This window comes from Eublepharis macularius, chromosome 5 (assembly GCF_028583425.1).
Source record: "Eublepharis macularius isolate TG4126 chromosome 5, MPM_Emac_v1.0, whole genome shotgun sequence".
NCBI classification, from domain to species: domain Eukaryota; kingdom Metazoa; phylum Chordata; class Lepidosauria; order Squamata; family Eublepharidae; genus Eublepharis; species Eublepharis macularius.
The window spans coordinates 13102127-13116017 of NC_072794.1; the positions used below are offsets into that span (position 1 = coordinate 13102127).

Consider the following 13891-nt stretch of genomic DNA (forward strand, 5'->3'; position numbering starts at 1 on the left):
TATAATTTTTATATATATATATTAATGTATCCAACAAGATCTTTCTCCAATTTATCATCTGGAGACAATGCAGCCTTTGCCTTAATACTGGAAAATACAGGCTTGCCTTATGTGAAACAAAACAAATGCCAGTGGCACCTAAAAAACTAACATGTAGCTTTTGTGAGTCACTTCTTCAGATATGTGGAGTTTCAACTGGAAATCCTACTGAAGGTGGAAGAAGTTAAAGGCAGAGAGTGAGTCTCGTCATGGGCCATTCAAGAGTAAATCTGGTGGGAGCGGGGTGCGGGGGAGAAGGCAGACAAGTGAGGTGTAGATCCTGTCATAAAACTTCAAAGCTTGAGCTCTCCTGTGTCTGAAACAGAACAGCAGTTACAAATAATGGAGGATGACAGAGGTCAGCGGTTCTAACAGATAGACTGTAGACTTTATTATTATTGTGATCCTACTGGCTAGATCCTATGTTGTTTAATATGTCAATCTTAGAGTTACTTATGCTCTGTTTCAGCATTTCTTCTACTCTGTATTGGATTTCTGCTGGTTTTAAATCTTTGAAAATTTACATGAATAGATCCTATTACACATGTACTGAAATGCCTTTGAATACTGACCCACACGGTGTAATCCACCTTGAGTCTCAGTGAGGACTATAAATAATGTAAATAAAATAAAAAATAAATAAAACAAGGTGATATCTTCAAGCAAAAATGTAGATTCTGGTATAAAGATACAGTCTGGTAAAACATTTTGAACATCCTATATTTATCTTAAAGTAGGGTTGCCCACTCCAAGTTGAGAAATTTCTACAGATTTGGAGAGTAAAGCCTGGAGAGAGCGTGTTTTAGGAGGGGAGAGACCTCAGCAAGGTAAATTCCATAAAGTCCACCCTGCAAAGCAGCTATTTCCTCCAGGAGAACTGATCCCTGGTCTGTGGTCTGGAGATCAGTTGCCATGCAGGGAGGTCTTCAAGCCCCACCTGGAGATTACAAGAAAAAGGCAGAACTGCCCAGGCATAGGGAGATTAAATACACTATTACTATCAATTCAATATATATTCATTCACAAGGTGCAAAAATGTTCAAAGTGCCAAGTACAAATAAATAAATACACACACTCTTTCTCTCTCCCCCCAAAACAAATAGTCTCGGCAATTCAGCTCTTGATACCTACCTGGCGCTTAACTGGTCTGCTTCATGTTTGAATCCTCACCTGTTGGGACATCTGAACCACCTGAGATGAAACTTCTTTCAGGATTGGTTGCGTTTACTACTTATGGATATACAGATTGTATTTATTATGCAATGTAATGTATATCTGATGGATATGGGACTATTTGACTGTTTTGTAGAATTATATATATTATATATATTTGTACTCGGCATTTGAACACTTTTGCACCTAGGGAATGAATATATATTGAATTGATGGTAATTTAGTCTACCCCTGGGCAGTTCTGCCTTTTTCTTGTGACTACGCAGGCGCAGAGGCAGCCCCTCCCTTTTTGGTATAGGCCCACCTGGAGGTTGGCAACCCTACCTGAAAGTCACTATTGTTTACCTATATTGAACAATGGCTGCTTGCTCTCTCCTCCCGTAAAGAATAAAAACTGCCGTCTCTGCCACTCTCAGTCTCTATGGTTAGTTCTCTGAACCCCCTCCCTCCCTCTCTCTCATGACAACAACACGGCTAGAGCGCAAAAGAAAGCTATTTGTCCCTCCCCACCCACCATCCGGAAAGAGAATGGCGACAGAACTAGGGTTTCTTTCACCGGAAGTCCTGTCTGGAGCTCTCAGTCGAACTCTATTGTCTCCGCCGGACGAGCCGAGGGGGGCGTGCGGCGGCTCAAGATGGCGGCGGGCGGAGGCCCCGTGGAGGTGGCGCTGGTGGCGGTTGCCGAGGCGACGGCGGCGGGCGCGCCCTCTTCGTCCGGCGGCGGCGCTTGCTGCTGGGCCTGGGAACTGGGCTCCGGGACGACGCTGGCCAGCTATCGCGGCGGGAGCTTCGCGGCCAGAGGGTTGGCTCTGCTCGGCGGGGAGCATCTGCTGGGGGCGCAGCTCGGCAAGGCCTGGCTGGGAGCCTGGGAGCTCCAGAGGAAGGTGAGACGGAGAGAGAACCCCCGCCTTTCAGTTTGAAAGGGGCCAGCCAGAGCCCCTCCTGCAAAGAGAAATGAAGCAAAACAGTAGAGAGTCCAGTAGCACCTTTAAGACTAACCCACTTTATTGTAGCATAAGCTTTCGAGAACCGTAGCTCTCTTCATCAGATGAAGAGAGCTGTGGTTTTCGAAAGCTTATGCTAGAATAAAGTGGGTTAGTCTTAATGATGCTACTGGACTCTACTATTTTGCAGCTACAGAATAACATGGCTAACTCCTCTGGATCTGACCAGTTTCCTTCTGCCCTCCATGCATCTGATGAAGAGAATGTGATTCTTGAAAGCTTATGCTACAATAAAATTGGTTAGTCTTAAAGGTGCTACTGGACTCTTTTTGATTTTCCTCTGGATCTATGACCAAAGAGAAATGAGGCGTTCAAGAAGAAACAATGCCCAGCCTTGGGTTCTGAGAGGGATTTTTTTTATATAGTAGTATGTTGCCAATTATAAATTTCCCTTCTACCGCTTACCCAGATATAATTCAAGACTCCAGTCACAGTGATATAGAGAAATATGAGTTTTATTGTTGTACAAACTCAGACACATGAGGTTCCTGGGGCCTGATGTGTCCTGAGCTAACCTTATCCTTACGCTTAAATACTTTAATGCTAAATTGTTTATTTGTCATTTATAGACCACCTTTCTCACTGAGACTCAAGGTTGATTACATAGTGTGAGATTAGTGCAATCAGTATCAAGAACATTTTTATAAACAATGCCATAGGGTAAATAAATACAAGTTCACAAAGTCAGAGCATTAGCAAGGATCCAATACAGAGTTGAAGAAATGCTGAAACAGAACATAAGCAATTCTAGGGCTGACATTAGACAACACGAAGCATAGGTGGTACATAGGACTACATATTTAAAGCAACTGATAATATGTAAGGCATCATAGTGGTGAAGTCTATGGTCCCTAACTCATTAGCTAAGCATCTGAAATCTCCCCCCTACAATACAGCCCTCCTTTAAAAAGTAAAAAACCTTTTGAATAGTTCACTTTTGTGTTGTTTGCGGAAAGCCAGGAGAGTAGGGGCTCTCCTGACCTCCTCAGGCAAGGCCATTCCACAGGTAAGGGCCACCACAGAGAAAGCCCATGTAGATGCTGCAGTTGATTTTGGCCATGTGCAGGCTGGCCCCTGCAAGACACCCTGTTCAGATGAGCGAAGCTGCTGTGGAGGGACATAGGGACAAATTGAATCAAAAGATCAAAAAGGTTATTACAAACAGTTCACTTAGATTTCATCTTACAGTGAATGATGGCACCAGTACTTTGAGTGGCAAGATACAATCAAAATATTTAATACAGCTAAGAATCCTTTCTGGCTTCTTGTGGTAAGGCCAGAACATTAATAATTCTGCAATATTAAGTGTCCATGGCTGAATATGGAACCCTTATTCTAGATAAAAATTGCTTATAGTTATGTATTTACAAAGTTGAGTAATGTCACACCGACCCAAAGCATAGCAACAATCAGAACAAGAGACATGGAATGTGCTGTTTAGGTATTTTCCATAACTTTCATGTGCCAGGCAAAGTTGCTTGCTCACAAAACTAAAATGGTAGGGGTCTTTATTAAAAATTTCACAACAGGTTGCCAGCTCCAGATTGGAAAATTCCTGGAGATTTGGGGGGTAGAGCCTGGGGAGGGTGTCATTGGGGAAGGAGAGACCCCAACAGGATATAATGCCATAGAGTCCCCCCTCCAAAGGTGCCAGTTTCTCCAGGCTACTGATCTTTGTGGCTGGGAGATCAGTAGTCATTCCAGGAGATCTTCAGCTACCACCTGGGGGTTGGCAACCCAAATACCTTGCTCTTTCTGTATGTACACTGCAGGAAAGACTACTGCCAAAGCTTGTAGTAATGGTCACAGACATTGATAGCTTTAAAGAGGGACTAAACTGGTGGAAGAAGTCCATGAAGGGTGACAAGACCATAGTGAGTAAAGGGAACCTCCATAGCCAGAAGCAATCAATCTATGAATCCCCTTACTGGGAAGTAGCGTCATAAGAAGGCCTTGGCCTCTGAGACTTGTTTTGTGGGCCCTCTGGAGTCACTTCTTGGCTGCTGCGTGAAGCAGGACACAGAACTAGATGGACTCCTGCTCTGATCCAACGACTCTTTTTAGGTTCTTAGAAGGAATGGAAGTCCCCTGCCCTCTCACTCCCTTTTGAATTTATATATATTTATTTAAAACAGAAAATAATAAACAGTGCATAACAGATCTGTAACAAAGTATATAACAGAATATTAAAGCTGTAAGAATTCTCCTCTCCATCCCCGTACTTATTTATATTAAAATACATTATGATCACAGAATCACAGAGTTGGAAGGGGCCATACAAACCTTCTAGTCCAACACCCTGCCCAATGCAGGATGAGCCTAAAGCATCCGTGACAAATATTCATCCAGCCTCTTCTTGAAAACTGCCAGTGAAGGGGAGCTCACCACCTCCCTAGGCAGTTGAGTCCACCTTTGAACTACTCTGGTCGCGACATTTTTTTTCCTAATATCCAGCCGGTACCTTTGTGCATGTAGTTTTAGCCCATTGCTTCGCGTCCTACCCTCTGCTGCCAACTGGAACAGCTCTTTGTCCTCCTCCAAATGACAGCCTTTCAGATATTTAAAGAGCAATCATGTCCCCCCTCAATCTCCTCTTCTCCGAACTAAACGTTCCCAAGGCCCTCAGCCTTTCCTGGTAGGGCTCAGTCTCCAGACCCCTAAAAAAAAAGTCCAGCATTTCTTCCTGTTCTTAACTAAATGGATAATGGAGGGACTACATTTCCCCATCCATCCCTCCTTGCAAAAAAAAACAATGATGAGAAAAGTATCTTGGGGGTAGTTGGGAGTCAGAATGCCCCCCTCCAGCAGGAGTTGCTCATAAGAGCACATTATACAGAAATGTCTGCGCTAGAGAGATGCACACCTCTGGTCTTTGTGTCCCCCGGTGGGTGAATGGGGTGCATGGGAGATTCTGAGGGTAGTGAAAGGAGAAAAAGTTGGGATTTCTCACACCCAACGGAGCTCTGGAAAAAAAGATGAATGTGTAGAACCCCACCCCTCACAAATCTTGTACTTGTCCAGCTTTCACACTCAAAAGTATCTTCGAGTTAGGCTGAGGAGAAGCAGGTGAAAACCTCTGCTTGCTGGTGATACTGGACCTGTTCTTTCACATCCATGCAGGGGTGTTGTGATGAAATAGTGGAAGTGAGGACCACGTGTGATATCCAGAACTGCTTGGAAGGAGGATAAGATTAAAATGCACTAAATAAAGGTGATTTTTAAAAAGAACAGGCAGGTGGCTTGCGTCTGGGTGAGGATTTGGGGAGCAAATCAACCTGACTTGTGCCTTTAGTTCTGCTGAGAACTGTAGCAAGGAGTACATTCTCTTTTCAGGCTCCAGCCCCAGTTCTATGAAGAAGGGCCTCTTCTGTGAAAGAGGGCCTCCTCCGCTACCCTTTCTCTGCTTCATTTGGGGGTAGAGGGTGGAGTCTACCCGAATCCAGGGTTTTTCTGGAATGTCACTTTGCCTGTAATCATTGTAAGCCATTCCCTTGCTCTTGGCTTTGCTCTTCTTAAAACATGAGGGAGTTTCCTTGGTCATCATTTCTAGTTGCATAAAGCAGGGAAAAAGCAAGACTTCTTAACTCTCTCTGCCATGTTAGTGCTGTGAACAAAGGTAATTAAAACCCTGCTTTATTTAAGGCCAGCACCTATTCTATAATAACTATTCTATAATAACACATCAGGTTGGGGTGTGTGCGGAATAAGCTAATCCATTGAACTCTTGAGGTATGTAAAGCTGGAAATATGTATGCACAGCTGTTCTCATTAAAACTGCCATTAGCAATCCCCTTTGAGGAATTCCAGGGAACAAAAAGACTCTCGATGGCCACAATCTTGCTGCTCTCTGTATAAACAGAAGCGGATTCTTGTATAAAGAGTAGAAGAGCCTCATAAAGACGAGAAGGGGGTCAGAGGCCTGGGGATGCTACCGTTTGCCTTTGCTGTGTCTGGGTGACATTCCAGTCTTCTTTTGACAGCAGCCAGATCACTTGAGGAAGTTTACAAGCTCCAAGGCGGAAGCCTGGCCTTATTGCTCCTTTCTGGCTGCTGCGGTTCAAAGGCAGACTGTCTCTGTATGTGGAGACCTAGCAGCTCTTTGTTTTGAAGAATCCCCTGGCCTGCTTTCTGGAGGTTCGAGATCATTTACGAGGACATTCAAAGATCACCATACACAGTTAAAGCATAAAAACATGCTCCAGGTAATCACAGCACAACACTAGCATCAGCACACGTTACAGAAATCAGTAATTGTGAGCCACAGGCTGACTGAAACCGAAACCTTTTGCCCCCTTCCAGATTTAAATGAGTCACCCAGACTAACGGATGTTAAGGCTTATTGCTTCATTAACTGATCTAATCTGCTTCTCAAACCTCCCTCCCCCCTGCCCCTCCATATTGCTTAAAGGCAGATAAATCTGCAAATGACTTTTCTGGGAATGGGAGCAAGCAGGTCTCAAGTGCTTGAGTGCAGAAGGTGTTTTTGTACCTGAGTCTAGTAATCGGATGGTCCAGTGGCCATTCGCGCCATTGAATGTTCTTTTTCTGTCTTTGCTTTGTGTTTTCAGTTGGTGAGGGCAGGGTTAAGAAGGATCTGCTGTGCCCCCCGCCCCTTAACTTGTTAATTTCTACAGGAGTATAGATGCTTGCCAAGTACATTTCTTAACAGCATCATGGAAATAACAGGATGCCAAAATCAGCCTGCCCTACATTTAAATACCTTTATCTGGAAATTTGAAGGCCGTGTGACTTATTAGCTCACAGCCCAAGTCAGCTCCTTGGTATCCATCCCCTAGCATGGCTTGCCAGCAAGAGTGTGCAGAAAATGCCACAAATGGCACTTTTTGCACGTTCTTCAACTCCATGTTAGCCAAAAGAGAGTCAAGCTAGAAACTCTGGGTGTGGGCGGTGGCTGCCTTTGCTGATTGTTAGTTTATAACTTAATAGACAATAAAGGGGAGTCGGAGAGTGAAGGGGAAAACAGGAATCTAGAGCTCTGGTACATCCTCTTCAAAAATGGCAGGTGGAGTAGCCACTGATAGCATCTGTTCTGGGAAGGAGCAGCCCCATGTGCTTGAGAAGGTCTGGCTTTCCCTTCCCTTCTGACATCTCACTGGGGTTAATATCTCCTCACCCACAAATCCACATGGACCCTCTGCTAGCTCGAGCACATCCTTGCACATCTCTGCTTTTTCTCCTTAGGATCAACTCCAGCAGAAGATCATCTGCCCAGGGTTGGTGACCTGCCTGACAGCTGCTCCCAATGGTCTCTACATTTTGGCAGGCATTGCTGAAAGCATCTATCTCTGGGAGGTAAGAGCTTGGGCAGCAAGGGCTTGGGGGCGCATCTGCCTGTACTGCTGGCGTTTGAAGATTGTATTTGCGTCTTAACTCAACAGAGGGGTCAGGCTCCACAGAAGGGGGAAACTGCCAAACCTTTAATCGACCACTGCCCACCAGGTGCTCAGTAGTATCATTGGATACCCCACCACGATCAGTCAGAAATCCAAACATAAAAACAGCCCTCCCTGCAAAGCAACTTGGTAGAGGTATATTTGGGAGAAAAGCAATAAGAGTCGTAGATCTCAGGCATACGCTACATGGGATCCTTGTGCTTATTTTTAAGGGCCCGTGTATGGTTAATTTTGGGAATCACTGCACTAGATCTCCTCCCGGCAGCTTTATAGGATTTTTTTCTTCTCTATCAGGTTGTGAAGCCTCTTCTGAACATCTCTTGCTTTGAAAACCCATGGGGGTCACTAAGTTGGCTGCGACTTGGAAACCACTTTCCACCGTCCCCGGGGTTGCTGATCCCAAGTGTGCCACAAGAGGGCAGGAGCGCTCTTCTCCTTGATGCACACTGAGTTCTAGTTCTGTTTTCTAGAAGGGGATATTTGGAAGTGGCTTGTCTGGGTTGAGTGTCAAACTCGTTAGATTTGCTTCTCCTGAGCATCCTGTGGTTTTCAAAGGTTTTGGTTAGATAATCGCGCAAGAGAGGATATAGAGCCTGATGTCCCATAAACTGTTCTCCCTCATCAACCACGAACTCCCTCCCCCTTGAAACTATGCCAAAGTGTTGGCCACCATAGGGTGGTGGGAGACCTTGTTCAGGCATATAAGGACATGAAGCTACGGGTGGAAGATTACATTTTTGGGATGTTTGTTCCCACCCTCACAGAGAACTCTCTGCTGGTAGAAAACTAGCGTATCAAGCAAAGAAGTTGTAGGCCATTTCTCCCTGCTATGTTCGTTTTCCTGTTTGCACAAAGGACGCCTTCGGTGCTGGGATTCTCCGTCTGTACTCTGAACCTGTGCAGTTCATTCTGCAGCCTCTTTTGGTCGCTTGCCTTTGAGAATCTACCTTCTAACAACAGGAACGGTGCACGTTTTCAGGGTTGCTGAATCCCTCACTCCAGTCACTGCAGTCCCCCCCCCTCAAGTCTAAAGTTGCCTTCATTTGTTTTGCCTCTTAAAGGCCTCGCTCTCCTCTAACCCTCTTTGCTTCATCCTCTGACCCTCAAGGTTGTGCTCTAGTCAGCCAAGCTTTGCTTCAGAGCTTGGTCTCTGAGGCTCTCTTCTGCCCACCCACCCCCTTCCTCCACACTGAAACCAGGAGCGTGAGGGAAAGGGAGGCTGAATAATCTAAAAGCCCAACTTAGTCAACATGCAGATGCCTTCTCTTTTATAGATCCATCTTGTGTACATTAATGCCGGCATCTGCAGAGGAATGGGAAGGTGCTGGTTGTCCAAGGAAGGTGGGGCTCATCTTCTCTGCACCCCCCTTTTCTTTTCCAGCATTTTTTTTTTTTACTTCTCTGAACCCAAATCCTTTCTTCGCTATCCCAAACCCATTGAGTTGAGCACCATGTTGTAGTTGGGAGCATTCTCCCTCCCCCACCCCCTGCTCAGGTGAGAAATCAGGTCAAACTCTTGGTTTGGCTCCAGCGGACGTTTCTACTGATGTAAGGGAAGGGGAGTGATTTATGCACTGATTGCCTCTTGTAGTGGCAGATGGAGGTTCCCATTCCCCCCAAAAGCAGCATTTGGGGCTGGGGTGGGAGGATGCAAGTGGGGAAGATTTGCTGCACAGACAGAAACCCCTTCAGTCAGCAGAGCGTTTGTGCACGATTCAGACTGTCCTTAGGGCTAATGTCTGTGCAGAACCCAGCTGTGCTTTTGGCTCCCAACATACCCGCAAGCAATGCTGGTGCTTGCCTGCTCTCACCTTGTGCTTTCTATTCTGTGCTGTCAGGCCTCTGGAGGAGGAGTGGCATCTCTTCCCCCCACCCCCACTTTTTATTTTATTAATAAGATTAAAAGCCCAACAAAAAGGGTGGAGAAAAGAAAAAGGAAAGAAAAAGGCATAGAAAGAGAGAGAGAAAAAGAGGAAAAGAGAAGAATGGAAATTAAAGGGAAAAAAAAATAATACGTATTTCATTTTCCATTTTCATCTACAACACCTATCATATATTTACACACATTATACTGGTAGTTTTAATACCTCTAAAATTTACTTTTTCAGTACTGCCCACCTTTATCTTCTTACAAATCAAATATACGAATCCTCATTTCATTTCTTCTCATCTCACACAGAAAGTCAATAAGGGGTTTCCAATTAACCATAAAGGTAGACAGTGTTTTATCTCTGATCAGAGCTGTAAGTTTAGCCATCTCCGCTAACTCCATCGTTTTCACAATCCAGTCATTCATTGAAGGCAATACTGTACTTTTCCATTTTTGCACATATAAAAGCTTAGCTTCCATTCTCATATATAGAAATAGTATGCCATGTTTATTTTCCAACTGTTAGTCCATTAGTCCCAACAAAAAGGCTTCTGTTTTAAGTTGTATATTGATCTTCAAAATTTTCTGTATTATATGAATTTGTGACCAAAATTTTTTTGCTTTAGGACAAGTCCACCAGAGATGGTAAAATATTCCTTCATTTTGCTCACATTTCCAACATTTATTTGACATACCTGTACTCATTTTTGCTAATTTATTGGGAGACATAAACCACCGATACATCATTTTATAAAACTTTTCTTTTAAGTGTGGAACTCAAAGGAATTGCATCTCTTAAGGCAGGTGGTCAGATCAGATCAAAATGGTCCCAAGCTGTGAGTTGCAAGTCCATGTCAGGCTCTGGTCTCTGGTTCTGGTCAGCCAGTCAATTGTGAATGGCCATTTGTCATTTTGAACATTGCACTCACGCATAGTTGAAAGCTGCCTTAGCCGTGACTTGATGCTGTGTCTTTTATTGTTCCAAAAGAACAGTTCAAAAGCATGTCCCGTATTTGTCCTAATTTGGTGACATGTTTACTGCAGTTGCTGGAGCAAAAGCATGGGCGTGCACTGGCTAGTTCGTGCCTCTTGAGTTGGGGAATGCTCTTGCACCAGAGAAAATCGCCACTGTTAGTGGAGCAGATCCTTCGGGTACAACCGAGTGGCTAACAGACAGCTGTGAAGTTGATATGCCCATGCCCAGAACAAAACTTGCGTCTTGCCTTTCCTGCTGCTCTTGCAAAACTGCTGTCCTACATCGTTGTCATGGCCTACCTTGTGGGGTCGTTGTAAGGGTTTCTACAATACAGCGTGCTTTGATCACTAAAATGTCACATAAACACTGGTTGTGGGGCTCCCAGGAATTATATCCTTTGCTTTATTTCTCTCTTTTTTAGAAAAAAAGAAAAAACAGTTTCTAGATTTTGTCAGTGTGAGGGTGTGTTTGAAAGCACAGAAGCAAATAATTTTTTTTAAAAAACCTTTTTCTAAATATTTGAATACCATATTCCAACCCTCAAGGCTTCTTAATGGCTGAGTCTGTTAGGGTATCCAACTGTGTCCCCTGGAATTCCTCGGAGGGGATTGCTAATAGCAAGGCCAGCTTCCCTAAAAGAGCACTTGTTCCTTCGGTATTGATTCCTCAGTCAGTTCCAAAAATGCCTTGTGTGCATCCTTGGGCAAGCTCGCATGTCACACATGGTGGTAGACCACCCTGATGCCCTGTATGAGCTCTGCATCCTAGTATATGTTCCAGAATCCTCTGCAACTCACAGGGATTCTGGTGCAGAGGCATGCCCATCAAAGAGGAAGCTTCTGTGTGCCTGTCACTTCTGTTGTGGATGCAAGGGGTATTGCAGAGGAAGGGTGTCACCCCATCAGTGGCTCTTGTTTTGTTTTGAGAACCACTAAATTGGGTGGGGGGCTTCCTAAATGAGAAGAAGAGAATCGTTTCAGCAATCCCACGAATGTAGATCGTCACGTTTTGCTTCCAAAAGACAGCTTTTCCTTTATCTCAGATGAGTTGATCTGGCTCATAACATGCAGTAGGGGGCAAAATGCCAATGCTGCAAGAAAGACAATATTTATTAGACAATAATAGGCAAAAAGGAAAAAAAAACCCTATATATTCCAGTTCCTGTGTTAGCTTTTCAGGAATCTAACAAAATTGTCTCTTCTACTGTCCGTATCCAGCTATTGCCATTTAATAAACATTCTCTTTGTTGCACCATTGGCTTTTTGTCCCCTTTTGTACAGTTATCGGTACAGCCCTCGTTGCCTTTTTTCATGACACGCAAGCCATCTGCAGCTTGTAGAGGGTTACCTGGGCAGTCTTATGTGCCGCTGGGCTGGAGGGCTTGCTGTCCGCAGGCTGCTGCTTCTGTGTAAATGCTGTAAGAATACGGACTTTGTTTTGTGTTCAGACTCCAAGGATGCGAAGGCTTATGGGTTTCTCCTTTCTCTCTGTGCTGTCCGCAGGTCTCCAGCGGGAACCTGCTTGCCATCCTGAACCGACACTACCAGGACCTGTCTTGTCTGGCCTTCACGGATGACAGCAGCCACTTCCTCTCTGGGGCCAAGGACTGCCTAGTTATTGTGTGGAACCTTTGCAGGTAGCGACTGTGGAGAGCCTTCGCCTCGCCTCCTTCCCCCAGGCAGAGAAACGGTGTGCGAGGTCGCCTTTGTGGCAGGCCTCTGTGTGCTTCTGCCTTCCTGCAGAGACAATTGCTTCTCACAGAGGGAAGCAGGAAGTGTTGAGATGCACTTTGATATTAATGAAATGGGTTTTTAAAGGCTTTCAATTGCTGCACGGGGCCTGGGAGACTTCTTTTCTTAAAAAACAAAACACCGAAGCCCCAGGTTTGTATCTGATTGACGATGCCTCTGGTACGTGCACATTTGTAACTCACCTGGGATCCAGGTTTATGTTTTAGAAAGCGGTGTGTATTTAAATAAACGCCAGCTTGCTTTGCCAGCTGGAAAGAAGAGGGCTTCTCATCCAGAATCCCCATCTGGGGAGCAGTTCAGGGGCTTCCAGACGCTGTGACTTTCCATCATGCGCGGGAGTGGAGGCTGTATCACTGCTGCTACCCCCTTTGCTTATTTTGCAGCCAGGGAAGAGCGAAAGCTGATGACTCCCCCAGGCTGAAGGCATGAAGTCCCACTGCAAGCATTTTTGCCAGAGATGTTCTGTCCCATAGAACAAAATTGTATAGAAATTTGGAGGGGGGTTAGAGTGCAGTTCTGAAAAACCTTCACCTAGGAAAACAGAATGAGGGCAGCGTGTATTTTACAGCTTTGGTCACGGAGCGTCAGCCGCTCTCCTCTTGGCTTCCGGGTCATTTCCCTGTTGTAAAGGAGCCTTCAGCATCCTCCGTATCCCCCAGTTGTGTGCAAAGGCAGGACTCTCTTGTGATTCCTTAAGAGCAAGAAATTAATTAGAATCCCCACCTCACTCCCCCAGCATTAAATTCCTCTAGAGTCAGGCCATGCAGTACAATTATCCCTGACAAATGATAGTGTGCCGATGTTCTTTCCTAGCATTCATACTGGACATCTGTCATTCCCTTTTTAAACAAGTTTCTCAGGAGGGGGCCTGGAACCTTTTTACACCTGTGTTTGCAAACGAATTCAGTCCACAAATTCCACCCCTCTGCCTGCACAGATTTCAATCAGCCACCTACCCATGGCCTAAAAGGTTGGCTGCGCAGCTTTGGAGGTTGGAGTGCCAGTCCTCATCCTCTTCTGGGAAGAGATGTTCTGCCTCTGGGCATATCCAGGCTTGACTACTGTAATGCATTGTCCTTGGGCCTGCCCTTACATTTCATCTGGTTTGGAATAGAGCAGGCAAGTTGTTCACTAGGGCTGCCCTAACAGTTGTATCACCCCGCTACTGAAGGGTCTTCAGACTGGCTGCCAGTTTGGTTCCCAGCTTAAATAAACATGCTGATCTCAACCTACAGAACTATAAAGGGTCTAAGAAAAGGGACTCTGTAGGGCTGTCTTCTTCTCCCAGAGTCTGCCTGAGAATTAGACTCTCTTCCCAAGCCCTTTTGTGAGTGCCTGGCCATCTGAGGCGATGCATTTGTCTGCTGGGAGGAGGCCACCATCCGCTGCGATGGTGGTGTCCCTGTCCTGATTCAGGCACCCTGTTGCGAAGGATCGGAGAGACCCAAGTCTGGTGGCATCAAACTAGATGGATGGGCGTTTCTTGAGGTTTGAATAAGGCTCACTAGATGGCGCTGGCCGCCATCCCAGATTTCCTCCCAGAGGAGATATTCTGTTCATGTTGTTCTGCAGCAGTCATTCAGAATTCAAATATTGACGCTTCAGCAAATGTTGTCTGACTTGCGCGAGCCTGTCTAGCACTCCTGTTACCAGAACGGGGTTCC

General features: G+C 45.3%; 1 protein-coding gene across 1 annotated transcript in view; it reads left to right on the plus strand.

The window, feature by feature from the left end:
• The first annotated feature begins 1847 nt into the window (after positions 1 to 1847).
• The window catches only part of WDR18 (WD repeat domain 18), a 32301-nt gene continuing 20257 nt past the window's right edge, over positions 1848 to 13891 (plus strand). The window contains exons 1-3 of the mRNA XM_054979134.1: positions 1848 to 2096; positions 7419 to 7529; positions 11979 to 12112. Coding sequence (XP_054835109.1) covers positions 1848 to 2096; positions 7419 to 7529; positions 11979 to 12112 — 494 coding nt within the window. The remainder of the gene's footprint in view (positions 2097 to 7418; positions 7530 to 11978; positions 12113 to 13891) is intronic.